General features: G+C 45.7%; 1 protein-coding gene across 6 annotated transcripts in view; it reads left to right on the top strand.

Moving 5' to 3' along the window:
- The window catches only part of ZBTB17 (zinc finger and BTB domain containing 17), a 293,373-nt gene that overhangs the window by 82,671 nt on the left and 182,801 nt on the right, over positions 1 to 27,901 (top strand). For all 6 annotated transcript variants that reach the window (XM_069240107.1, XM_069240106.1, XM_069240108.1 and 3 more), the window contains 2 exons: positions 17,585 to 17,791; positions 18,035 to 18,226. In XM_069240107.1, the coding sequence (XP_069096208.1) occupies positions 17,585 to 17,791; positions 18,035 to 18,226 (399 nt within the window). The remainder of the gene's footprint in view (positions 1 to 17,584; positions 17,792 to 18,034; positions 18,227 to 27,901) is intronic.

The following is a 27,901-nucleotide window of genomic DNA, read 5'->3' on the forward strand; positions in this document are numbered from 1 at the left end:
TGGGAGGAGGCACAAAGAGGGTGTACCCACCCTCAGGGCTAGTAGCCATTGGCTACTAACCCCCCAGACCTAAACACGCCCTTAAATTTAGTATTTAAGGGCTACCCTGAACCCTAGAAGATTAGATTCCTGCAAACTACAAGAAGAAGGACTGCCTAGCTGAAAACCCCTGCAGAGGAAGACCAGAAGACGACAACTGCCTTGGCTCCAGAAACTCACCGGCCTGTCTCCTGCCTTCCAAAGAACTCTGCTCCAGCGACGCCTTCCAAGGGACCAGCGACCTCTGAATCCTCTGAGGACTGCCCTGCTTCGAAAAAGACAAGAAACTCCCGAGGACAGCGGACCTGCTCCGAAAAGACTGCAACTTTGTTTCAAGGAGCAGCTTTAAAGACCCCTGCAACTCCCCGCAAGAAGCGTGAGACTTGCAACACTGCACCCGGCGACCCCGACTCGGCTGGTGGAGAACCAACACCTCAGGGAGGACCCCCGGACTACTCTCCGACTGTGAGTACCAAAACCTGTCCCCCCTGAGCCCCCACAGCGCCGCCTGCAGAGGGAATCCCGAGGCTTCCCCTGACCGCGACTCTCTGAAACCTAAGTCCCGACGCCTGGAAAAGACCCTGCACCCGCAGCCCCCAGGACCTGAAGGACCGGACTTTCACTGGAGAAGTGACCCCCAGGAGTCCCTCTCCCTTGCCCAAGTGGAGGTTTCCCCGAGGAAGCCCCCCCCTTGCCTGCCTGCAGCGCTGAAGAGATCCGTTGATCTCTCATAGACTAACATTGCAAACCCGACGCTTGTTTCTACACTGCACCCGGCCGCCCCCGCGCTGCTGAGGGTGAAATTTCTGTGTGGGCTTGTGTCCCCCCCCGGTGCCCTACAAAACCCCCCTGGTCTGCCCTCCGAAGACGCGGGTACTTACCTGCAAGCAGACCGGAACCGGGGCACCCCCTTCTCTCCATTCTAGCCTATGCGTTTTGGGCACCACTTTGAACTCTGCACCTGACCGGCCCTGAGCTGCTGGTGTGGTGACTTTGGGGTTGCTCTGAACCCCCAACGGTGGGCTACCTTGGACCAAGAACTGAACCCTGTAAGTGTCTTACTTACCTGGTAAAACTAACAAAAACTTACCTCCCCCAGGAACTGTGAAAATTGCACTAGGTGTCCACTTTTAAAGTAGCTATTTGTCAATAACTTGAAAAGTATACATGCAATTGAAATGATTCAAAGTTCCTAATGTACTTACCTGCAATACCTTTCAAACAAGATATTACATGTTAAATTTGAACCTGTGGTTCTTAAAATAAACTAAGAAAATATATTTTTCTATAACAAAACCTATTGGCTGGATTTGTCTCTGAGTGTGTGTACCTCATTTATTGTCTATGTGTATGTACAACAAATGCTTAACACTACTCCTTGGATAAGCCTACTGCTCGACCACACTACCACAAAATAGAGCATTAGTATTATCTATTTTTACCACTATTTTACCTCTAAGGGGAACCCTTGGACTCTGTGCATGCTATTCCTTACTTTGAAATAGCACATACAGAGCCAACTTCCTACACTGTCCGTTAGCCAGGTCTTAATTAGCAAAAGTAAACCAAGGGAATGGTTTAGCAATAGAGCATTCATTTTGGTAGTGTGCTTTAGAACAGAGTGGGTGTTTAATTAAGGAATGTCTTGGCAGACAAATTTGTGCTAGGTGCCTACATGGGAGAATAGGCTTTACAAGAGGCAGGGGTATTAAATTTGTTATTACGGATATCATTGAGGCTCTTGGGAGGGAGAAGAATGTCGAAGAGTTGCAGAGTCCTTCACTCCGAGACTAAATAAAGGTTGCCATATCCACTCAATTGATCATAGTTTTATACTTTCTTTAGGTCTTTCTGAGTCCTGACATTGAATTGGCAGATTGTTCAAAATTCTGCTGCTGGGCTTCCACCAGTGTTGCCTCATCATACGTCTATCAGTTTCTATCTTTATGCCATTGGCATAGTTTGACTCTTGCTCTAGGCAAGACTGCTGGTTTAGGGATGACCGTATTTATGTTTGTAGGCGACTATGCCAGTTCTACAACAAGTTGCAACTGTCGTCCTATCCCTCCCGGCTCACAAGCAGCACCTCACCAAAAACCTAAACAGTAAAAGGTGATCTGTGCCAACCTTTGCGCACGGACTCATGGGTGCGACATCTCAGGGAGTGTTGTGGTTAAACGGAGATTACCCCTTTCTCACATGAACAACCTGTCTCAGTCAAACACACAGGCAATGAAGGAGATGCAGGAAAGTTTCCAATAGGTTTTATTAACAAGACTAAAATCTACAATAAGTTGCATGGGCTGCAGTGATAAAGATAATGACTGATGAAAGGAACAGAATGGTAAAGACAAGAGTCATGAATACAAAGTCCCCCACCATCTTGCAATAACATAAAATGACATGAGATATGAAATGTGTCCTAATACCCTAACATAATGAACCTAATCTCTAATCTAAAGAGAGCTAGGTGTGTTAAACCTAATCTGCCAGTGCCATGTCCATGAGAAGAGCCCCCCAACCCTCGTTGCCTTGGAATGAGGTCTCTAGGTCAGACTCCGTAGTTACACAAAGACTGGGTCAGTGTCAAGGCAATGTGCAGCATGAATAACCTCGATGGTCGGAATCCCTTTTACTATCTGTCTATGTGAGGTGCATTTTTACAGATCTGCTTGGACCCCTAACGGAGGTCTGTTCCCAAACAATAGATAACAAGACATGTTGGGGCGGCAATTACATAATCAATTCCTCGAAAGCCCAAAGTGGGAAAATACCTACTGTGAATACCTACATCTTATGTATCTACTGGCGCTGATACTAACGCCTATGGAAAGTGGCACTGATAGCAGGAAACTAAAACATTGTCCTAACTAAAAACAGTGCAGCCATCTTGGAAAATATAATTAAATAATTGCGCTAAAACAGAGCACGCTAAGTAGGGTAAAAGTCACTAGGTGCCAGGGGCACAGGTCTGCAAGCCAGAAGGCTAAGCTAACTCCTGCTTCCCCTTAAAACAAGATAGGATTCACTACACCCTCCCCATTGCCCGAACAAGTATGGCGCCACAGGATGACGCCACCAAAGGCGAATGAACCCAAGCTAAAATGCTCTAGACTACAACAAACTAAAAATCATTAAAAATAGCTACAAAATTGTAGTTAAAAACATGTTTAAAAAATAGATAAAAACATACAAAGCAATATAGTGTCAACCATGACAAGCACGGCAGGCTAAAGTATAGGCAATAAATGCAAACTTTGAATTTGATAAGATAAGCCAATCATCAAATCTATTTAACAACAGTCATGATCTTGAAGAGCATCTTCAAATCTATTAAATGGAAAGAACCTCAGGAAAGAGGCCAATTCGTCAGATGTTAGATCGATGACAGGATATGGCGATGGATCCACAGAGTAGTGCAGAGCAGTCTCTTGTGCAGATCCCCCTGCAAGAATCGCACTCTCCACAGTGCCAAAAAGAGCCAGATCATTCACCAAAGGTGGCTCATAAGTGGCCTCGCGAATCAGCCTTAGTCTCAAGTGGCATGGCCATGAATGAACCCTCATCGATGACATCAGCAGTTCCACAGGAGGCACTGGCGGAACAGCAAGACACACCATAGGCAAGTGTTCGAAGAGGCACCACACGCAGCGAAAGACTGGCTGCACACACAATAGGACTGGTCGGAATGACGATGACCAATCACACTCCAACTCTTTCAGCAACGGAGCATTGAAGAACTGAACCAGCGCTCTCAGCACAGTTGAGCTAGTGGTAGTGGCTCCATTACTCCTCTTAGCTGGAAAGGCACAGCCACTATGAATCAGAACCAAGAGTAGTAGTACTCCGCCTGTTGACTCAAAACTTATAGGAAAGCTGCCAAACACACTTGAAAAGCGTGAATGGATGGCCGAAGGAATGACTCCGAAGACAATTTGGAATAAGGACACGAATCCAGACCCAACAGCCTTAAAGAAACTGATAATCCCCGTAGTGCTTGAAGTGTTGAAAATTCTAGATACCAGCTCTCCAAAGTGCATGGAGAAGTTGGTATTTAATAGTGATTGTATCTCGGCTGATGATCATGCTATCTGGAGAGCATACGTCTCTCTAGCCGATGTCCACGCAACTTGTTTTTGGAACAGTAGCACCTGTAGTCTGCTCAGATTTCTATAATTTACATTAGCAGTATCAATGTGAGGCCACATTTCTGATACTCCTATCTCTTGTGTGTGGGGTAATAAAACATATCCGCAACACTTAACAACCTTAGAGACTGAAATTGCGTAGGCAATTCCTGGTCGCATACTGCAACAATTTTAGTCACTCAGCACCATATAACTTCCATTTAAAAGTAAATGAAAAGCTGGTCGAATCAAGGTGATTGGAGTCCCCTTCAGAAAACAAACCAAGTTTGCGACCCCCACGTTGCAAAGGCCATGAAGGGACACCTGTTTGCAGATGATTGAATGACTAACAGTAGTCTCACATTCGCTTCCCCTGAGAAAGACCTCTGTTTCGCCGTTCTGACACTTGTATTCAAAGGGCAACTCCCACTCTTCTTCAATATAGCTATCGCCTAACCGCTCGTATCTGCCCACAGCAAGATGGTTCAGGCATTTCGAAGAACAAAAAGTGGAACTAGGCAGATTAATAATGCCATGTAGGACCCTTACTGTTGATAGACTTTCTGCAGTTGTGAAAGGTAACTTCTCTCTGTGAAGCATGGTGAAACTCTGCTTCCCTTTTAGCCATTGCCCATTGTTCGATATATTAAAAGCAGCAAACCAGTCACTACCGTTAATATACTTCCATGGAACATTTTTCAGAGTCTGTTATGTCCACCCTAACTGCATGATGGAACACAGCTGCCTTTGTACATGGTATAAAAGGGATATGTCTGTCTGAATAATATCAATTGCAGACAACAGTATGTTCGTTAGGGAATAAATCCTATTGGACAGAGTGTTTGTGCCGTTGTTGACAACAGCTAAAGCCTTTTCTAAGTTTTCTTTGTCTATCTGCCCTAAAAGTGCAGCAGCTTCTATCTGAGAGAGCGTCCAGATCTCATTACATATGGCATAGATGATTCTTTTAGAGTGTGGCTTTCTAGGACCTAACAAGAAGTCCTGCAACTCTGTATCTTCAGAAAGAGTGTTAAGATGTTCCTTAACTGCGGTTAGCGTGTTAGTCTGTACCCACGGCTGGCACAGTTTACCCACACTGTATGTTGTAACTATACCCGTGTGTTGACCCGAGACAAAGCGAGGGTCTGGCCGGATAATCTTGAAACCCTCTGAGGAATTCACAAAACGTCCATTGGCCATAGTAACCACCCGCCTGGACTGGCAAGTGAAGAGTTATAGGTACCAGCCTGAACCTTCACATCTAGTTCTTCCTTGGTAACATTCAGGAAGGATTGCCAATTATTAAACTTTGCTGGTGAGGAGATACTGGGCTTACAAATTTCTTTTATTTTTGCTAACCCCAGACAGGATGTCTGATGAATGGTATTTAAAAAGATCATTTGCCCAGGAATAAGGTTCTTCATCCTTCTGATCTCATACTTCAGAGACAAATGAACACCTTATGATCCAAATCATGCTCTTTGTTCTTCCTTCCTCTGTGGTGTAAGTATTTACTGCTGTTAGAAATGAGATCTCTAGTTGGCAGTAAGTGTACACTCTATCCAAGCAGGGACCCTTGCTCTAGTTAGGGTAAGGGAGGTACCCAGCTCAGATAACACCTGCTCACCCCCTTGGTAGCTTGGCATGAGCAATCAGGCTTATCTGAGAAGCAGTGTGTAAAGCATTTGCACACAACACACAGTTAATAAATTGAAAACACTACAAAAGGACACCTCACCAGTTTTAGTAAAATTTCCAATATTTATCTGTGTAAAACAAGTCCAAAACAAGAAAAATCCTACATACAGTAATAAAGATGTGAATTATGCAAGAATTACTTTAAAAAAAATACAGTTCCTTGAAGTCGATAGCTCTGTCTGGGGCTGTCACAGCGTTGTGAACAACAAATCCAGCAGTTCAGGCCTTCTGTGGCTTCACAGGCCAGCTACAGTGTCAGGAAGACCTGCAAACAGTACGTTGTAAATGTAGGGCAGCGTAGTCCTCTCAATGAGATCCAGAGTGCAGCGTTGGTTCCAGAGGATAGTGCAGGGGTCGTCTGGCCTTTGAAGTCACATGTGTTGCAGATCAAACTATGGGCTGATGACAAAGTTAGGAGCGCTGGTGTTGATTGCATCGGGTACGTGGGACGATGCAGTGTGCAGTGCCCACAGGTCAAATGCAGGCAGCGGTTCAGCGACGCCATCCTGCAGCGACGATGAGACCAGAGCTGCGGTGTGAAGAAGGCGGAGCGACGTGTGGTGTCTCCAGGTCACGGTGCAGGCAGCGTCGTCGTTGCTAAAGCGCCGTTGTCAGTAGGCCCAAGGTGGTGGTACGACGCAGGGCGGGCTTTGTGGAGTGCCCACGGGTCGCAGTGCAGACAGGGGCGTCTGTTGATGCTGGAGTTAATGGAGCTGGCTTCGGTGTACCGGGGCTGCCATGCGGGATGGGATGGTGCTTTGTGTACCTCACAAGCAGTGTCCTCAGTCCTCAGTGCAGGCAGCTGTGTTGGTGTCAGCGTTTAGTGTCGTCGTCGGGGATACCAAGGCTGCGGTGCAAGCAGGTGCTCAGTGACGGTGGCAGTGGTGGTGAGACCAGGGTCGCCATGCAAAGCGGAGCATGGCTCCTTGCGGTGTTGTCAGGTCACATTGCAGGCAATGACGACATGGTGGTTTTTCTTCTGTTGCAGCACAAAACACACAGATCCCAATCCTGTAGGCAGATGAACCACAAGTCTTAGATATCCCTGAGACTTCCAACAGGAGGCAATCTCTAACTCCAGCCCTTGGAGAAACTTCGCAAGCAGGATACACATTAACGTCCAGTCGTTGTCCTGTTTAAGGCAGAAGCAGCAACTGCAGGCCAACCCAGCAAAGAACACACCCCCACAAAAGGGCAGTGCTCCTTCTTCAGCTCTTCTCCTTGGCAGAGGTTCCCCTGGATCCAGAAGCGTTCTAAAAGTCTGGGGTTTTGGGTCTACTACTTATACTCATTTCTGCCTTTGAAGTAGGCAAACTTCAAAGGAAAGTCTCTGTTGTTCAGAAGATCCTGCCTTGCCCAGGCCTGGCTCCAGACACAGTACAGGGGGTCGGAGATTGCACTGTGTTAGGACAGACACAGCCCTTTCAGGTGCAGGTTTCAGCTCCTCACTCCCACTCTTGCCTGGGAAGACCCATCAGGATATGCAGGGCACACCTCAGCTCACTTTGTGTCACTGTCTAGAGTGAATTCACAAACCGCCCAACTGTCACTCTGACCCAGATGTGGATTCCACAGGCAGGCAGAGGCACAGAATGTATAAGCAAGAAAATGCTCACTTTCTAAAAGTGGCATTTTGAAATAGACAATCTAAAAAACAACTTTACCAAAATATGTATTTTTAACCTCTTAGCTGCTGGGCCTTTTCCCCCCCCAGTGCTGAGCTGAGCCCTTTTTTGGCTATTTGGGGTAGTTCGCGCTTAGGGCTTCATAACTTTTTGTCCACATAAGCTAACCACGCCAAATTTGCGTCCTTTTTTGCCAACATCCTAGGGATTCTAATGGTACCCAGAGTTTGTGGTTTCCCCTGGAGGAGACCAAGAAAATAGCCAAAATACAGTGAAAATTTCGTTTTTTCCAAAAAAATGGTAAAAAAAAGGGCAGCCGAAGAAGGCTTGTGGTTTTTTCCCAGAAAATGCCATCAACAAAGGGTTTCTGGTGCTGAAATCACTATCTTCCCACCTTTCAGGAACGGGCAGACTTGAATCGGAAAACCACATTTTCCAACACAAATTTGGCATTTTACTGGGACATACCCCATTTTTACTATTTTTGGTGCTTTCAACCTCCTTCCAGTTAGTGACAGGAATGGGTGTGAAACCAATGCTGGATCCCGGAAAGCTAAACATTTCTGAAAACTAGACAAAATTCTGAATTCAGCAAGGGGTCATTTGTGTAGATCCTACAAGGTTTTCCTACAGAAAATAACAGCTGAAATAAAAAAAATATTGAAATTGAGCTGAAAACAACAGCCATTTTTCTTTATGTTTTACTCTGTAACTTTTTCCTGCGATGTCAGATTTCTGAAAGCAATATACCGTTTTGTCTGCTGGACTCTTCTGGTTGCGGGGATATAAAGGGCTTATAGGTTCATCAAGAACCCCAGGTACCCAGAGCCAATAAATGAGGTGCACCCTGCAGTTGGTTTTCATTCTATACTGGGTATACAGCAATTCATTTGCTGAAATATCAAGAGTGAAAAAGAGGTATCAAGAAAACCTTTGCATTTCCAAAATGGGATCAAGATAAGGTTTTGAGGAGCAGTGGTTATTTGCACATCTCTGAATTCCGAGGTGCCCATACTAGCATGTGAATTGCAGGGCATTTCTCAAATAGACGTCTTTTTTACACACTCTCTTATATTTGGAAGGAAAAAATGTAGAGAAAGATAAGGGGCAATAACACTTGTTTTGCTATTCTATGTTCCCCCAAGTCTCCCGATAAAAATGATACCTCACTTGTGTGGGTAGGCCTAGCGCCCGCGACAGGAAATGCCCCAAAACACAACGTGGACACATCCCATTTTTTGACAAAATACAGAGCTGTTTTTTTGCAAAGTGCCTACCTGTAGATTATGGCCTCTAGCTCAGCCGGCACATAGGGAAACCTACCAAACCTGTACATTTTTGAAAACTAGAGACCTAGGGGAATCCAAGATGGGGTGACTCGCGGGGCTCTGACCAGGTTCTGTTACCCAGAATCCTTTGCAAACCTCAAAAAGTGGCTAAAAAAACAAGTTTTCCTCACATTTCGGTGACAGAAAGTTCTGGAATCTGAGAGGAGCCTCAAATTTCCTTCCACCCAGCGTCCCCCCAAGTCTCCCGATAAAAATGATACCTCACTTGTGTGGGTAGGCCTAGCGCCCGCACCAGGAAATGCCCCAAAACACAACATGGACACATCACAGAAAACAGAGCTGTTTTTTGCAAAGTGCCTACCTGTAGATTATGGCCTCTAGCTCAGCCGGCACATAGGGAAACCTACCAAACCTGTACATTTTTGAAAAATAGAGACCTAGGGGAATCCAAGATGGGGTGACTCGCGGGGCTCTGACCAGGTTCTGTTACCCAGAATCCTTTGCAAACCTCAAAAAGTGGCTAAAAAAACAAGTTTTCCTCACATTTCGGTGACAGAAAGTTCTGGAATCTGAGAGGAGCCTCAAATTTCCTTCCACCCAGCGTCCCCCCAAGTCTCCCGATAAAAATGATACCTCACTTGTGTGGGTAGGCCTAGCGCCCGCGACAGGAAATGCCCCAAAACACAACGTGGACACATCACAGAAAACAGAGCTGTTTTTTGCAAAGTGCCTACCTGTAGATTTTGGCCTCTAGCTCAGCCGGCACCTAGGGAAACCTACCAAACCTGTACATTTTTGAAAACTAGAGACATAGGGGAATCCAAGATGGGGTGACTCGCGGGGCTCTGACCAGGTTCTGTTACCCAGAATCCTTTGCAAACCTCAAAAAGTGGCTAAAAAAACAAGTTTTCCTCACATTTCGATGACAGAAAGTTCTGGAATCTGAGAGGAGCCTCAAATTTCCTTCCACCCAGCGTCCCCGCAAGTCTCCCGATAAAAATGATACCTCACTTGTGTGGGTAGGCCTAGCGCCCGCGACAGGAAATGCCCCAAAACACAACGTGGACACATCACAGAAAACAGAGGTGTTTTTTGCAAAGTGCCTACCTGTAGATTTTGGCCTCTAGCTCAGCCGGCACCTAGGGAAACCTACCAAACCTGTACATTTTTGAAAACTAGAGACCTAGGGGAATCCAAGATGGGGTGACTCGCGGGGCTCTGACCAGGTTCTGTTACCCAGAATCCTTTGCAAACCTCAAAAAGTGGCTAAAAAAACAAGTTTTCCTCACATTTCGATGACAGAAAGTTCTGGAATCTGAGAGCAGCCTCAAATTTCCTTACACCCAGCGTCCCCCCAAGTCTCCCGATAAAAATGATACCTCACTTGTGTGGGTAGGCCTAGCGCCCGCGACAGGAATGGATCACACAAGGGTCAATGGTAGTCCTTGCTTGAGGTCTACTGTTAACCCTGGAGTGATTCATTCCTGAAGCAGGCACTAGGCGCAGGCACACAAGCGGGGTTGTGTTTTTATCAGGACAAGTGGGGAAACACTGGGTGGTAGGAATTTTGAGGATCCCTGCAGATCCTTGGACTTCTGCTCATTGGAATGCAAGGAAAATGTGTTTTTTAAGCACATAATGTAATTTCAAGGGGATTCTGGGTGAAGGAAAACTGGTGAGAGCCATGCAAGTCCTGCACCCTTGGTCTCCCCTGGTACTAGTTTGTTAAAGTTAACCCACCACTCACACTGGTTGGTTTTAGCACCTCCAGAAATTATGGTTTTAAAGCATGATTACTTATCAAAGTATCTGAATGTTGAAACCAAGCCTTCTGAAGGTGGGCCATAAAGCCGCGTCCAGGCACCAACCTCTTTATGGTCCATTCACACGCCATTCACGCACAACAAACAACCCTTTCATATCGCCAGCCACGGGCCCAATCCAATCAATCACTCCACTCACATTAACTTACCGCTGCCAGACAAGGGCCCATCACATTCACACGCCACAGAACGGAATAAGTTTGACTACATTTTACCACCTGTCAAGTAACTGCCTCCTTCCTCCTTAACATTACCAAATGCATGCGTAACAAACCTTTACTAATGACTCCTGTGACAGCCACCTGAGGCTCAGGAAGACATGTTTTTCATGCGCCTTTAGCGCACTCTCTGTGCTAAATCCAACTCCTTCCAGTTTGTGGATGCAAGTTGGGGGTGTCCGAGTATGCCGTACAAAGCGATTCCTCGAACTGAGTGAGCATATCTACCTTTGAAACTAAGGGAGACATGCTGGGGATTTCTCATGATGTTCCCTAAAGAGAAGGTCATAGGCTATGGAAAAGGGTAGTGTTTGGTACATAGGGGAGTCCATGAGAACGTAGCATATGTCCCAGCCAACATTATGTGCAGTGATGTGACTAATAATGCACTTATACAGCAAACTGAACATCTACTAAGTTCTGATGGAGGATGAACATGAAAAGCAGGTCAAACACTGACCTATACAAGTCATTCTCCTTTAGTGCTGGGATGGCACCAATGGGTTTGAATCCATAGGTGTAGATGATGTACATCTGTACTACCTTTACTATCTGCCTTCTACCTGTGCAATAACCCTGTGAAGGCACTCCTACCATAAGCTTTCCTTACCCATCCATGTCTCTGTTCTCATCAGAGTCCTGGCTAATCCTGTATAATAGCCAAGTGAACCTATACTAGTTTGTGGAAGCAAGTTGGGGGCTTCCAAGTATGCCCTACAAAGTGATTTCTCGAACTGAGAGAGCATATCTACCGTTGAAAGTAAGGAAGACATGCAGGTGAAGAAAGGGTACTCCGTGGCAATGTGGCATATGTTCTGTCTACTAGTATATAATTGAACAGAACACCGACAACGCCAAAAGGAAGTCCATGATGAAGTAAAATTCTGTGGCTCCTTGCCTAACGAAGCAGTGGCCCATGGACGTTCGGTATCCATGCACTGCCACTGAAAGGATTACCCAACAGCAGCTCAACCTCAGTCGATTTCCCAGAACTTTGCTTTAGTATGATACAACGTAAAGCAAGTAGGGATACAGAGGCCTGGTTGTGATGGACACTGGGGACAGTAATACTGACTCTCCTGCCGCTTTCCATGCTTTGAGCACACTTTACAGCGACGACATGGGCGATCCTTTTTGGGTGTTTTAGGTATGCGATCAGCAAAGTGTCGCTCCTGCAGCCTTGCCACATCCTCCAGAACATCTGAGGTGGAGGCTGCTGCTTCTTCAGTAACAGCAGTGAGGCTTTCAATTACAGACAACTGGAAGTCAAGGAAAGTCATGAGTCTTCCTGTTGTTGTCTGACGGTAAACAACATACGCATTATATGTTGCCATCTGAATCAGGTGGGTAAACAGTTTCTTGTACCAAGTGCGAGTTTTACGACACGCATTGTATGGTTGAAGAACCTGGTCGTTCTTGTCCACTCCACCCATGTACTTATTGTAATCGAGTATACAGATGGGCTTGTGGACTTCGGCCATCTGACCCCAAACCGTGATGGGAGAAGTGCTCTCATCATGAATTGTAGTGAGCACGTATACATCACGTCTATCTAGGAACTTGACTGCGAGCAGTTCGTTAGAACGCCATGCAGTACTCTGTGACTTCTGGAGCTTCTTGCAAACAAGCTCCCGCGGGAATCCTTTGCGGTTACAACGAACTGTACCGCAGGCCACAGTGCCAGCTTTGTAGAGCTCACTGAACAGCTCTACTCCTGTATAGAAATTGTCCACATAAAGGTTATAACCTTTGTGAAGAAGTGGCTGGACAAGTTCCCATACAATCTTACCTGTGACCCCTAACGCGGGAGGGCAACCTACAGGGTTTAGGGTAGAATCCTTCCCTGTATACACTCTCAGGCTGTACACATAGCCAGTAGAGCTCTCACACAGCATGTACAGCTTTATGCCATAGCGAGCTCTTTTGCTCGCAATGTACTGTCTGAAAAGCAGCCGTCCTTTGTACAGGATCAAGGACTCATCGACTGCTATATTCTTTCCAGGAGTATAGATCTCTGGAAACCTGGCAGACAAATGTTCCACGACAGGCCGAATTTTGAACAACCTGTCATGATCTGGATGGTCCCGGGGCAATGCAGCAGAATTGTCATTGAAATGCAGCATGCGCTGCAGTAGCAAAAAACGATCTCTGCTCATGTATGGTGCGAAGATGGGAGTTACCCAAACCGTGCGAGTTGTCCAGTAGGACTGCAAGGTGGGTTTCTGTACTAACCCCATTTTGAGGGTAAGGCCCAAAAATATCTTCAACTCCGCCAGCGAAGTGGGAGTCCACTGGCGTGCCCTAGAACGGGGCCCTAGAGTGCCTCCGCGCTCCCTCAGAAATTGGTCTGCACGCAAATTTGTTTGCTGCACAACTTTCTGAAGAAAGTCAACATCCAAAAACAGATAGATGTAGTCGACTGGCAAAAAGTTAGCTGTATCGACTTTACATCCAGCGTCACCAGTAAAAGGTGGAATTTGGGGCTGAACCAAACAGGGGGGCTGCCAAGAGAGCACTCGTTCTGTGCTTGCGGCAGCAAGCACGTGCTCTCTGGGTTCGGCTAACCCAATGTGGTCCCGCTGCCCAGAATGTGCTTGCGAAGGGACAGCACGGATGTCGTCATTGTCTCCTTCAGACTCACTGGAAGAGGTGTCGTCAGATGGGACTCCGCCGACTGAAAAATCACTCCCAGAATCTGCCCCATTGTCCTCTCCCTCAGATGCTGTCTCAGTGTCTGCTGTCTCAGTCTCTGAGCCTACATCAGAACTGTCCTCCATAACCCGAGCTAGGGCTTGATCAGCAGTCATCCAACGAGACGCCATCTCTGCAACTGGCTAAACTGTCCCTCTAAATTACTATCCTACGTAGAAGGCAGATAGTCACAAAATTGCTTGTTGGTATGTTTGTTGTGTACAACAGGAAATGTCGTCACCTTACCTTCGCTTCTTCTCCAATTCTGCAGATTCTCTGAAAACACTGAAAAAAACAAAAAAAGAATGTATTACTTCACCTTACCACACACCCTGTGCAACAGTCATTTTTGGTGCTCTGCCTCCCATTACCTCCTCTTCTAATTCCCTCAGTACTATCCAGCAAAACTGCCACTACAGAAAAGATATGCATGCATGCATATTGTGTGTGTGTATATGTATATATATATATATATATATATATATATATATATATATATATATATATATATATATATTTAGAAACAAAGTGGTTGAAGGGTTGCTGGGCGGCACACTCCACTGCCGGTGCCCAGTGACAGGGAAGACCAATCTAGAAATTATCTAATGCCGAAAAATTTCACCGCACTCCATGAAGTACAAATAAACGTGTATTTTATTGCAGTCAATAACCACCAACGTGTTTCAACTCACCAAGGAGTCTTGATCACGGTCCTCGTGTAGTGCGGTGAAATTGTTCACCATTATAAAACAACACACACAAGAATAACAAGCATTTACAATGCAATGGGTCTCGCATCTGCTCGAGTTAGAGCTATTAGCGTTATAAACTCCTAACCCAACTTTTCTTGCCACATAAATTGATAATTTAAAGTTAAACTCTTTCACATAAGAGAGCCGATTCACAGCGCCATGGCCACCATGATCATCATGTGAAGAGTTACACAAAAGGAAAAGAAGTTCGCTCGCAGTTAAACGTAACAGCAAAAGTGCAATTAGCCATGTACCAGGGGCGATGGCCAAGGCGGTAGCAAAACCTCCCCAAGGAGGGACAAAGGTAAATCATTTTCCAATGCCATCAAAGGAGTGGTAGTGATGGGCGTGAGGTGGGCGTTGTTAGAAGCCCAGATACACACCAACAAGTCAGAAAAGCAGCACATGGACGCTGCAATGCTTGTCCTGAAAAAAATATATATATCTATCTATATATATATATATATATAGATAGATATATATATATATATATATATATAAATAGATATATCTATATAGATATATATATCTATATAGATATATATATGTGTATACATATGTACACATATATATGAGACTCATGTCACAAATCTTTTTCTTTTTATACATGTGTGCTTGCCCTCGGCAAAGCACACATGTATAAAAAAAAAAATGGCCCCATTGATGGTCACCCTAAGGGCTGACCACCAACAATTTGTTTTTTTGGGGTTTTTTTTACCCTGGGGGGGCGATCGGCCTCCCCAGGCAAAACTACGTTTTTTTTTTTTTCCCCTGGGGTCGCCTGTGTTCCAAGGGCCGACCCCGCCATTTTTTTTTTTTTTTTTTTTTTTTTTGGGGGGGGGGCGCGATCGCCCCCCAAAACAGTGTAAATAATTTAAATATTGCCGGGGGGGGGTGGCCCTTTTACGAGGGGGCCGACCCCCCCAAAGAAGATCCCTGGTGTCTAGGGGCGTTTCCTGGCCGTGGATCGCAGCCGCGCTGCGATCCACGGCCAGGAAACGGTGCCAGGGAGGCATCGATGGAAAGGGGAGAGCCTCCCCTTTCCATCGATGCCTCCCTGGCATCTGGGGAGGCCGTTTTGGCCTTTTTTTCCCCACCGGAGAAGGAAAGAACGCTTACCTCCGTCTCTCCTTCTCCGGTGGGGAAAAAATGTGACGTCAGCGCGCCTCGCGGCGCGCTGACGTCATAAGGGGGCGGGAGGGGGGTGGGATGGAGACGCGGAAGCTCTTCCGCGTCTCCTACGGTGAAAAAAAAAAAAAATAAATCCTCCGGTGCAATGCACCGGAGGATTTTTAACCCCCTCCCTGGTGTCGGCCACTGGTCGTGACCCGCACCAGGGAGGGAGTGTGGGCGTCGGCCAGTGGCCGACGCCCGCATTCAACGGGTTAAATTGTGAGTTTAGAGACCCCAAACTTCAAATCTCTATCTGCTCCCAATGGGAAACTGTACTTAAAAGATATTTAAAGGCAGTCCACATGTTAACCTATGGGAGAGATAGGCCTTACAATATAGGAAACTGAATTTGGCAGTATTTCACTATCAAGACATGTAAAACATACCAGTACATGTCCTACCTTTTAAATACACTACTCCCTGCCCAAGAGGCTACCTAGGGCCTCACGGAAGGGTAACTTAAATGTAGTAAAAGGGAAGGTTTGGGCCTGTTAAGTGGGTAAACTTGCCAGGTCGAATTGTCAGTGCAAAACTGCACACACAGACACTGCAGTGGCAGGTCTGAGACATGTTTACAGGGCTACTCATGTGGGAGGCACATTCGGTGCTGCAGGCCCACTAGTAGCATTTGATTTACAGGTCCTGTGCACCTCTAGTGCACATTACTAGGGACTTACCAGTAAATCAGATATGCCAATCATTGATGAACCAATCACCAATACAGTTTACACAAGGAACACTTGCACTTTAGGACTGATCTGCAGTGTTAAAGTGCACAGAGACAATAAACCAGAAAAACAGATCTGAAAAAAATAGAAGGAAGAAGGCAAAACTTTTGAGGATAACCCTGCAAAAACGGCCATATCCAGCAACTACATTTTGTGATTCCTGAGTGTCTTATGTAGAAGTTGCAAATTTGTAAAACCACTTTCTCTTTGCACGTTTGCGTCACATCCAGACTAGTTTCTGTTTGAAAGTCTCTTAAGAGCTTTTGCCTCACTTTAGACTGTTCTTTTGGTATCCATGTGTTATATGAATAACAAAATTAACCATGAATCAATCAGAGTGACTTTTAAGAAGTCTTTAGGAGTAGCATAGCTGAGCAATCAAGAAGCCAGATTCAAAAGTGTTCTAGCATGCACACATTAAACGGATCTCTTGCTTGTTTATCAACTTATTCATCTTGCTTGAAAAAAAACCTCTGATTTTTTTTAATCTTGTATGCCACTGTCCTGGTTGGTCGGAAAGTAGAGATTTTCGGAAAATTATTTTTTCATTTATAGTATCTGCTGAAGTTTTATTTTAAAGAAGTTTAACTCCCTTTTAGTTTTTGCCTTGTGAAAAGTATCTCCTGCCACTGTTTACCACCACTCCTATTTCTCCAGACCACTATTGCTTGTGGAAATCTTATTTAGATGTATTAAAATTAACCAGATAGAATGTTAGCAAAGTTTAACGTGTGACAAATAAAGGCCTATAATATTACCCTTTTTAAGCCATTGTGTTATTTAATTTGCAAAGAGATTTTCTAAACTGGTTGTTCAGACTTGGGTTAAGAAAGAAAATTACCTGTCTCTTCTGTGCTTCAGAGAAGCATGCCTGATTTATTCCCCTTTACCGGTTGTTTGCCCAGCGTGTACTGCACTTTACAAGTAATAAATATGTCTCACAAGCACTATGAACTACTTTTCCTGCCCGTTCTAACCAAGTGTCTGGTCTAAACCAAAGACTTAGTAGAATGCTAATGCTACAAAATACATATACCTTGTAGAAGTTGCACTCTCCTTCTGGTGCTAAATTACTATACCACTTGTACTGTAACTGTGTCCATCACCCTATTTCTGCAGGTCTATCCTGACACCCTCCATGCTGTGATTTTGTCTCTCGTCTTTTCCTACACATCTGCATCAGGAGCTGCACCTGTGCCCACTAGTGCTGTACCCCCCTCAGCATTGTGTTCTGTCCCCCACACCATTCTCCTCTGCTAGCACAGCACATCTGCCTCACCTTTTCAGTGGTGCTGTTGTTTATGGTTACAACTGTGTTGTTTATTTGGTGGGGTTGTTACAGTGTATGTATGAAATGTACTGTTAAACCAATTCTGAGCCTTTATCTTATTGGACATTTTTTTTCTTTCTTTCTGTTGCAGGCATGGATTTCCCTCAGCATAGCTGCCACGTCTTGGAAGAGCTCAACCAGCAGCGGCAGCTCGGACTACTCTGTGACTGCACCTTTGTGGTGGACGGCATTGACTTCAAAGCTCACAAGGCAGTGCTTGCTGCTTGTAGTGAATACTTTAGGATGCTCTTCGTGGAGCAGAAGGATGTGGTACACCTTGATATCAGCAATGCTGCAGGTCGGTGCTGTTCCTTCTGCACATCACAGCTCTTTAGCTAGTTTAATTTCTTTCTTTAGTCTTGTGGTACATTTATCTTCTGTAACTTTGCTTAATCTTTTGCTTAAATTAGACTTCTGGGAACTCATCAATTCTTTCCTTCCAAGAATGTAAATTCATTTTGTGTGTGTCTCGTTGCTTCTTGGTTTGTGCCTCGCTGCCTACTCCACAAATAGCAATGTGGCAGTTTTTGTTTCTTTGCAGGGTTAGGTACTGTCCTAGAATTCATGTACACAGCAAAACTTAATCTGAGCCAAGACAATGTGGATGATGTGCTCGCAGTGGCCGGCTTCCTCCAGATGCAAGATATAATAAGTGCCTGCAACACGCTAAAGTCCCTTGATGTTCCTGTGGGGACTTGTCCAACGAGCATGGAGATTCACAGTATTGCTCAAGGTAAATATTGTCCCTTTGTCTTTCTCCCTAGTAACATTTTGTCAGGGTTTTTCCGAGCTGATGAGTTTATTGATCAGATATCTACTTCTAAAGTAGTGGTGTGCTAAAATCGGGAATTTTCCATCTGCCAACATCATGAAATTGTACACATAATGTCACAGTTTTAATGACAATTTTCAGATTTCCTTATTGACAATCTGCAAAAAGCACCGGCAAGACCATAAGGTAGCGCTCTTAATAATGTGGGGTATAAGCTACTGGCTTTGTAGGTGCTTATTTATAAAAATCTAAAAGATTTTAAAAAATCAAGATACTGGAAAAAGAGCAAATATGTCTTAAAGTATCTCAGATCTGTAAATTGAATTCAATATTTGAAACCTTTTTAAATGGCATGGTTTATTTTTCACATGTTTTCCACTAATGGAATACTGAACAGAATTTAATTTCTGACACGTCCTTGTTCCTTTCAATGAAAAACTCTGTTCAAGACCTACTTTACTTTCCATAGAGCTGAAAACTGAAACAAATGCAAAATACCTTTGGTCTTCTACAGTAGCTCATGGAGCAGATTCATAGGCTTCAAGGAGAAGAGACATCTCTTTTCCAATCATGCTAAGTACACTTTCTGCCTTAAACACCTGCTGCAACCTCAGGCTTCATAAAAACCTTAGTGTGAACTTTAGTGTGCCAAGGTTGGTGCTTTTTTTTTTCTTTTTTTCTTTTTAGTTCACACTTTTATAGTGTGAACTTGGCTTAAGCACAGGACATGAGTGCTTTACATGAGCACCAGATTACATTACATAAGGCCGGGCTCTTTAAAAAAAAAAAAAAAAAAATATTATTTTATTTATACTTTTTATTTTTTATTTTTTTAAGGAATGTTAAGATACAGGGAGTACCCCAGAATCACAGCATGTTGAACTGATGCCAAGACTGGTACCTAGTCCATCAGTTTTCTGAAGTTGGAGGTTCTGTCTTCTACGCAGTATATGGATTGCAGGACATAAAATAAAAGCAACCCTTAAAATGTATTCTTTAGTTACAGCTTGGCAAATATGTACATGTTACTGTGCTTTTACAAACAAGCTAGGGTAGCTGGGTAGTGTGACAAGACTAAAGATATGCAGCATGCTGAACTGATGCCAGGTTTGGTACCTAGTTCATCAGTTCTAAGGTAAGCGGTTCTGGCTTCTGCGCAGTATGTGGATTGCAGGACGTAAAATAAAAACAACCCTTAAAATGTGTTCTTAGTTACAGCCTGGCAAATATGTACATGTTGCTGTGCTTTTACAAACAAGCTAGGAGGGGTGGGGAGCAACATTGAGAGTGCAGAGACAGATGTTTGAGGGGGAAGCATCTATGAGGGAGAGAGCTAGAAAATGATTGCACTCTTATGGAGTGATGAAGGTAAAAGAAAGTAGTTTTGTGAAAGTAAGCAGTGGAAAAAAAGTCATCCAATCAAAAGGAAGGTAAAGTTGGGGGGCACAAATACAAGAAAAGAAAGATAGGCCACTAAGTAAGAGGCAAGCATATTAGAGTGCCAATAAAGCCAGCAACTAATGGTAAGCAGTGAGTGGCTGTAAGGCCACTGTTTTTGGAGTGGTCCAAAATAGGTATTTTCTGAAATATCAGCAATGCTGGTGTGCAGGTCAGAAAAGTTCAATAATTCAGTTTTGAAATGTTTTTCAATTAAATTAGTCATTATTCAATGTGTACTCATTCGTTATGAGTTTGGGTTTCTTTATAGGAAACTGCCATATTAAAGGTGAAGAAAAATGTACAGGAAAAAAAAAACAGAATTTGCTGAATTTAATTTTGAAGGTGGAGTGGTGGGAGATGCCGAAGGGTTTTGGTAATTTTACAATTTTCTGCAAGACTTTTTTTCAAGAATATATTTCAAAACATCACTTGGAGTGCATCCTTTTACCAATGAAGTAATTGGGTAAAAATGTTTTTAAAACTGCAATTTTCTTAAATTTTGAAAGATTGCATTGTTTTACTTATAGTTCCACATCTCTAATGTAAGCCCACATACTGCAACACTCATCGCCCCACCCAAAAAATATGACAGTGATATTCAGTCCTTGTTTAATAACTTAGGCTCAGGCTAATAACGCTTTACTATCTCTATTTCCAACATTACTGATGTGGTTATGGCAATTCTGTTTGGGCATTGATTGTGACGGCTAATACCCTTCCAGTATTGGATTACAAAAAATATTAGTTTAGCACGTCATGATCTTGCCAGTATGTCAGTCAATGGGTAGTGTGACAAGAGTAAAGATATGCTTTTACACTGCAGTAGACTGGGAGCATTTTTTCAGTTATGCAGGTGCACTATTATTTTTTCATTTCAACGCCTACTACCTTTAGAAATGTAGTGTTAGGCTACCCGAGAGCAAAAAGGTATGAGGTCTTTTGTGTAGCTGCCTCAAAAGGTAAGCCAATGCATGGACTGTTTATATTGATTGCGAAAAAGTTATGACTTGAAGAATTCCAAATCCAGTTGCATTATTCATGGCATAGGGCAGTTAGGATTTAAATTTAGATTTTAAATCAAATTTTATTAAACATATATGTTTACCCATGTACAGAAGGTAAAAAAAAAACACTGACTTAAGCAACTTTTAGATTATTCATGATATTAAAGATATGAAGATTGGGATTTATTGCTAGCAGGAGTTTTAACTTAAATATCTGATACAAACTTCCAGATGCAGGTTCCTAACCTTTGAATTCTTCCCAAGCGTCCTATTGGATCCGGAAGATTTTCATGAGCAGTACCCTGTGCACCGGTAGGTGGCGTTGATTGGCTCCAGGTCTGTCTTCCGCATCAGATATGACCTCGTGGGTCCTAACTAGGCGCCACCCAGGTGTGCCAACATCAATTCTTTTCTTTCCGAGCCAGCCAGCGCTTATCCAAAGAGAGATACACCTCAATCAGTTTTTGACTTGTCTTTTTCGACTTTTTGTCGAGCTTTTTTTCAAGAATTTTCTCCTGGTGTGTTGAGGGTGTCTTCTAGGAAGAAAGGTTTCAAGCCCTGCGCATCCTGTCATTGGGCGATGTCCGCGACTGATCCTCACGGTGTGTGTTTGTGGTGTCTGGAGTACGGCCACAACCCAAAGTCGTTCTCAGAGTGCTGGGCCATGCACCCAAAGGCCTCGAGAGAGCTGTCCCTAAAGCTGATGACGGCCCAGCATGCGACTCCCTGTAGGTCGAGGTCTGGTCAAGAGGAAGATCCTGGGACCGGCAGTGAAGTCTTGGTCATCCCATTTGAAGTCCGCGTGGCGATCAGAAAAATCCAAGAAGTGATCTTCAACTTCTCCTTGTTCCTTGGCCGACGAGATGAGGGATTGTCAACCCTCTACGCCTCATTCTGCGGACCCTGTGCCTGGGTTGACTCCGCAGCTCTCCAAATTTCTGTGAGCTTGAGCGACTCCTGCCTAACTCGGAGTTTTATGCAGTAAAGCGCCTAATTTGTGGGCTGTCCGACGCAGCTGGAGTGCCTTCAAGCCTTGCAAGCTCAGAGGGGGGCCCCTTCGGGTTCTGCACCAGTGGCTCTGGCCCCAGCGCTGAGGGGTTCCTAGGGATCCAGTCCTGGATCTGGACCGGCACCAGTTGTACCACCCGACCTTCCCTGACGCTGATCACAACGCTCCTGGCACTGCCCAACAGCAGCACCATCCATATTGTAATCCCTGACACGGAGCTGGATAGGCAATGCATAAAGATGACTCTAGCGCCGGCAGGAGATGTGCCTCCTCAGTTGGGTCCTGAGCCCTATTTCTCTGTGCCATGAACCCGGATAAATGGGAGGGTTTTCTGGACCCCTTAGAGTACCAGACCTATGAATCTGAGATAGACTAGTGTGAGGACTTGGGTGAAGCCAGTGGATTGGACACTTACTTGGATACTGGCATGCTTTCTCCCTCTACCTTGGCAACAGAGGAGGGACCTTTATGCTGTGGTGGTGAGGAGGGCGGCTGAGATCCTGAACCTTCAGCTACCCTCAGTGACCATCAAGACTCTTCCTCCCAAGGCTCGTTCCCTACTGCTTCCCTAATAGTGAACACTGCATGCCTTTTGGGCCGTTAATCCAACACGCTGTGGGATACAGTTGCACAAGTGCTTCCACAGGTCCCGTAGAAGAACTGGGCTGGACTCTTACAGGCTGTTGTCGATGGGAGAGATTCAGCAAGGTACACAATTTGTTGTGGACTTGACATGACCGACTCGCTAGGCAGAGCGTTTTCTACAACGGTGGCCCTGAGACGCCATTCCTGATTGAGGAAGTCTGGCTTTTCCGTGGATGTCCAGGCTTCAGTGATCGACATGCCCTTTGAAGGTACCTGTTGCTTTGGAGACAAGGCAGGCTCTGTGTTCGAGTGCTTCAAGACTTCTCCTGCAACTGCCGGGTCCTTGGGTCCCTCGGTGACCCCTCGTCTCCTCCCCCATCAGTCTGCCTTTTGCCCTTTCGTTGTTACAGAAGAGGTCTCCAACTGTGCCAATTCCCATCCAGCCACCATGCTGCCCAACCTTAGCGTGGCGAAGGGCGCGGGACCCTCTGACCTTGTGGGTCAGGTGGCCAGCAGTCTGGCCCCAGCTGCCCTAATGGCAGCCTCTAAACCCTCTTCTAGTCTGCCTCCTTCCCCACCAAGGACCAGTTGGTGGCAGGATTCTTCATCACCTGCTCCACTGGCTTCCATGACTTCAGACAGGTGGCTTTTTCATGTCGACTGAAGGGGCTAATCCCTCCCCTTCAAGATTGCCCTTCCATCCATGCCACTATTTTATGATCGGATGGTGGAGGATCATTTGTCCCTTCTGTGCAAGGAAGTTGTGGCTCTCTTGGCCATGGGAGCCTTAGAAAGGGTTCCAGTGTCAGATGTATGCTGTGGTTGCTATTCCCGCTACTTTCTGGTCGCCAAAAAGGTAGAGGGCCTTTACCCTGTCCTAGACCTTCTATCCCTCAATTTCTTCCTCAAGAAGTAAAAGTTCAAGATGCTCACGTTGGCTCGGGTCTGGTCTGCTCTGTATCCTGGAGAATTGATGGTAGCGTTGGACTTGCAGGACGCTTATTTCCACATCCCTGTCCTGCCTGCCCACAGACGTTACTTGTGGTTCACGGTAGGCAACGAGCACTCTCAGTTCACCGCGCTCCCCTTTGGCCTTACCAGTGCCCCTTGGGTAATCACCAAGTTGATGGCGGTGATTGCAGCTCATCTGTAAAAATCGGGGGTTTCAGTCTTCACCTATCTTGTTGACTGGCGGTTGAAGGCAGACTCACCTCAGTCTGTCATCTCCCACCTCCAGACTACAGCGGACGTCCTGCTTTCGCTGGAGTTCACCATAAATGCGCTGAGGTAACATCTGACTCTTTCGTAGACGCTCTCTTTCATCTGAGCTGTTCTGGACACAGTGCAGGTTTGGACTTATCCTCCTGAACCGCGAGTCCAGGATATTTAGGCTATGATACTCATGTTTCAGCCTCAAGCCCGGATTATGGCGAGAATGGCTCTAAGGCTGCTGGGCCTCATTGCCTCCAGCATCCTGCTAGTGACACATGCCAGATGGCATATGCAGTGGGAGCTGAAGTTCCAGTGGCACAGCATCTGTGGAATATATGGTCCAGATCTTGGAGGGCTCTGCGCATCTGGATGTGACTGGAACAGCAGAGCATATCCATGCTGGTTCAACATCTGACGGGCTCTCTGAACGCCACAGCGGACAAACTCAGACAAAAATGCCTAGTGGATCATGAATGGAGTCTCCATTCGGGTGGCACCAGGTTTCTTTAGCAGTGGGTAGAACCTTGGTTGGGTCTGTTCCCTCTGCTGAGAAAGTGCAGTGTCTGCAGTTTTGAGCTTTGGAGTTTCCAAGGTGGCAATCACTCCAATGTGTTTTTGTCTTGAGTGAAGTTCAGGCCTACTCTTCGCCATTCTGCCCAGAGTTCTCTAGAAGATCAGGAACAAACGGTCCCAAGTATTTCTTTTGGCTTTGAATGGGGCATGGAGAGTCTGGTATCCCGAACTGCTGAGCATGTCCATCAATCTGCCGATCAGACTGCCTCTTCAGGAGGATCTTCTGTTGCAGCAGCAGTGGAGGGTTCTTCACCCAAACCTGTCCACTCTCCTCCTTCTTGCATGGAGAGTGAGCAGTGGCAGTTGACAGCTATTGACCTTCCTCCCGAAGTCTGTAATGTAATCTTGGCAGCCAGGCACCCCTCCACCAAAATAGTATATGCCTGTCGTTGGAAGATATTTGTGGCATGGTGCACAGACAAGTCTGTTGACCCCCTTTTTGCCCCTCTCTCTGTAGTCATGTTCATCCTTTCCCTTGCCCAGCATGGCTCTGCTCTGGGCACTCTTAAGGGATGTTTGCTATTTCTGCTTTTTTGACGTTGCCTGATCAACCTTCTTTGTTTAAGTCTCCTATTGTACGTAGGTTCCTCAAAGGTCTTCCACATCTGTTTTCTCTGACCCATTCATTATACCCCAATAGGATCTGAATTTGGTTCAGACTGTTTTTGATGTGTGCTCCTTTTGAGCCTCTTCACAATTGTCCTCTCAGGCCTCTTGCAGCGATTGCATCTGCTTAACGTGTGAGTGAGCTGCAAGCCTTTTCGATTAAGCCACCTAACCTTTCGATCTACCTTGACAAAGTTGTGCTTTGCACTAGGGGCTCTTTTCTGCCAAAAGTTGTTATGCCCTTGCATGTAGGCCAATCCATCACCTTGCCTTCTTTTTACTTACCCCTCATTTGTCTAAAGAAGAGGAGAGACTCCACTACCTGGACTCAAAAAAGAGTTGGCGTTCTACATTGACTGTACAAAAGAGTTTCAGGTAGATGACCAATTCTTTGTAGAGTATGTGGGTGCCCTGAAAGGTCGGGCAGTGCAGACGTGAACTATCTCCGGATGGGTCCTATTCTGCGTTTAGATCTAAAACACACTGGCCAAAAAGCAACGCTCTAAGGGTTTGCCCACCCATTCTACCTGAGCTAAAACTGTGACCACTGCGTTAGTACGAGGAGTTCAGGTACTTGACATCTGTCAGGCGGCAACAAGGGTATTTCTCTACATGTTCACCTTACACTACTCCCTGTACAGTCAGGTCCGTAGGAAACGGGCACTTTACCCGTTCGGTCCTGCAGGACTTTTTTGTTTGAAATTCATTTGCAGACCCACTCTGCATTTCCGATGTGAAAAGTTGTGAAAAGAAAGTGACATTGGTGTGCCTGGGTGGTGCCTATACAGGAATAGCATCATCATATCTGGCGCAGACACAGGCGATGGACCGGGAGCTCATAGATGCCAGCTACCAGCGCAGGGCACTGCTCACGAAAAAATGTTCCAGATCCAGTCTGGATTCAAAGGTAAGAAAACTGCAGCTAGATACAGGCCCTCATTACGTGTGTGGCGGTCTTACCTCTGCGGTCCCAGCAGTAAAGACCGCTGCATTATGAGTTTGGCGGTTTGGCCGAAGTCAAACCGGCACAACATCTCTGGTGCGGCCGGACCGGTGCGGCCAACGGTGAGCACCTCCAGACCGGCGGCATACCGAAGATCACTGGACGTATTACGAGGCAGCAAACCACCAGGCTTTTTGCAGCAGTCGCCATGCCACAAAAATCTGAATCGGTAACGCACCTGGCGACAGGAATCCTTATTCCTGTCACCGGCACATGCACCCCCACACATCCACACACTTGCAGACACACACCCCCACTAACCCACACACTTCCTGACACACATGCACCCCCACTTGCTCGCACACAGATATGCACCCCACTCACACGCGTATGCAACACCTCCGCATTCATACACACACACACACACACACACACACACACACACACACACACACACACCCCCCTCCGCATACATGCACACCTCCACCCTTCACATTCATACAGACCCACTCTCCTCCATGCATGCATACAGTCTCACACACGCACACACACCCATTCTGACACACACACACATATGCTTGCACACACCACACATTTTATTTCTTTTAAATATTTTTATTGCATTTTAACTTTAGATACATTTCCAGCTTTTACAGTTCCAGGATATAATAGATCTGTTACACCATTATCACACAAATTAACAATAAAAGCTTAACTAAGGTCTTGTCGTATTACTGTAAGGAATTTCAAGTGTAGTTCCTGCATGTTCACTCTTACCATGTGTGTTTAATGAGCTTATGTGTCCCGGGTCAGTAGTGTCCATTTGTCGTGTCTTGTGGTTTTTACTATGGAGGGGGGAAGCCCAGTTTAGTGACAGTCAGTGGTGTTTGGGTTCCGTGGTCTTGTGTTCCTGTGGGGGCCCTGGACCCGCGCTGGGTATTCACTGTGGGTCTTTTCTGGTGAAGAAGGTGGGCGAGGGGGTGACCATTGGCTATAGTGTTTGACTCGTCAGGCCTATTCGTAGTGTAGGGATCTGTTAGGTAAATAAGTGTTTGTCTTAGGGTCACCATTTGTTCCGGTTCATGTAGGTTTCTCGTCGCTTTTGGCTTCCAATCTACTTATTAGGGTCTCCCAGACCTCGCTACCTGTATACTGTTGATCCTCCCCAGCCGATTCCCGCAGCACCGTCAATTTTGCGCTAGCCCATCTCAGTGTCATGTTGTGCCAGGTTTTCAGATCCGGAGCAGAGGCCGATTTCCAGTTCATTGCTATCAGTCTTTTATACATTACGTATGCTAGGTCTGTGAATTTATATAAATGCTTATGTTTCTTGTCTCTCTGTCTCAGGCCCAGCAAGGAGGATTTATGGTCTACTGTGAGCACCAACCCCGTCAGCTCCGATACCTTCTCCGTTATCCCACTCCATTCCCTGTGCACCTGTGCACATTCCCAAACCATATGATAAAAGTGTGCTAGTGGGGCCTGACATCTTTGGCAAGTTGGGTCCAAGCTAGGAAGCATTAGTTTAATCCTAGCTGGTGAGAAATATGCTTGATGCGTGTAATTAAATTGCATTTAGCGAAACCTGGGGTTTCTCGATACCCCTTGTGTGTGGTGTAGCACGTTCGGCCATTCCTTTTGCGAAATCGGGGTTGGGAGGACTTCCTTCCACCTTATCCGAGTATTTTCTAGGTTGGGTGCGGGGTATTTGTTCAGAGTTTTGTATAGGTTCAACACTACTTTTGACTGGCTGTCGTATTGCAGCATGTGGTGTAATGCTGAGGAGATTGGAGGTTCTTGGTTCCCTGCTAGCCACATCATCTTGATGGAGTGGCATATGGCATAATATGTCATGAACTGCCCAAGATTTACTGAAGAGAGATCCCGTATCTGTTAAAAAGACATTAATTTCCCTTCTTCAAAGCAGTCACTTAACGTCTCTATGCCCGCCTCCGTCCAGGCCGCTAGCGAGCGTTTTCTTTCTCCTCTTTCCCAGCCAGGAAGTACGCCCAGCTGTATGAGAGGCGAGTAGGGGAGCGCGCTGCGGCCATTTTGAATATATTTCTTCCAGCATGCATAGCATGAGTGGTTTGTCGGACACATCCCTCGGATTCCTGGTGGCCAGCCAAGCGACCAAGGGTGTGCTACACAAGTACGTCAGTACCCATTCCCATTTATCCTGTGCGGGCCTGTGTATCCAGCTCAGTATCCACTGTAGCTGTGCAGCCGCATAGTAATGTTCAAAATTAGGGGCGCCCAGACCG

The sequence above is a fragment of the Pleurodeles waltl genome, chromosome 6 (genome assembly GCF_031143425.1).
Source record: "Pleurodeles waltl isolate 20211129_DDA chromosome 6, aPleWal1.hap1.20221129, whole genome shotgun sequence".
Taxonomy (NCBI): Eukaryota; Metazoa; Chordata; class Amphibia; order Caudata; family Salamandridae; genus Pleurodeles; species Pleurodeles waltl.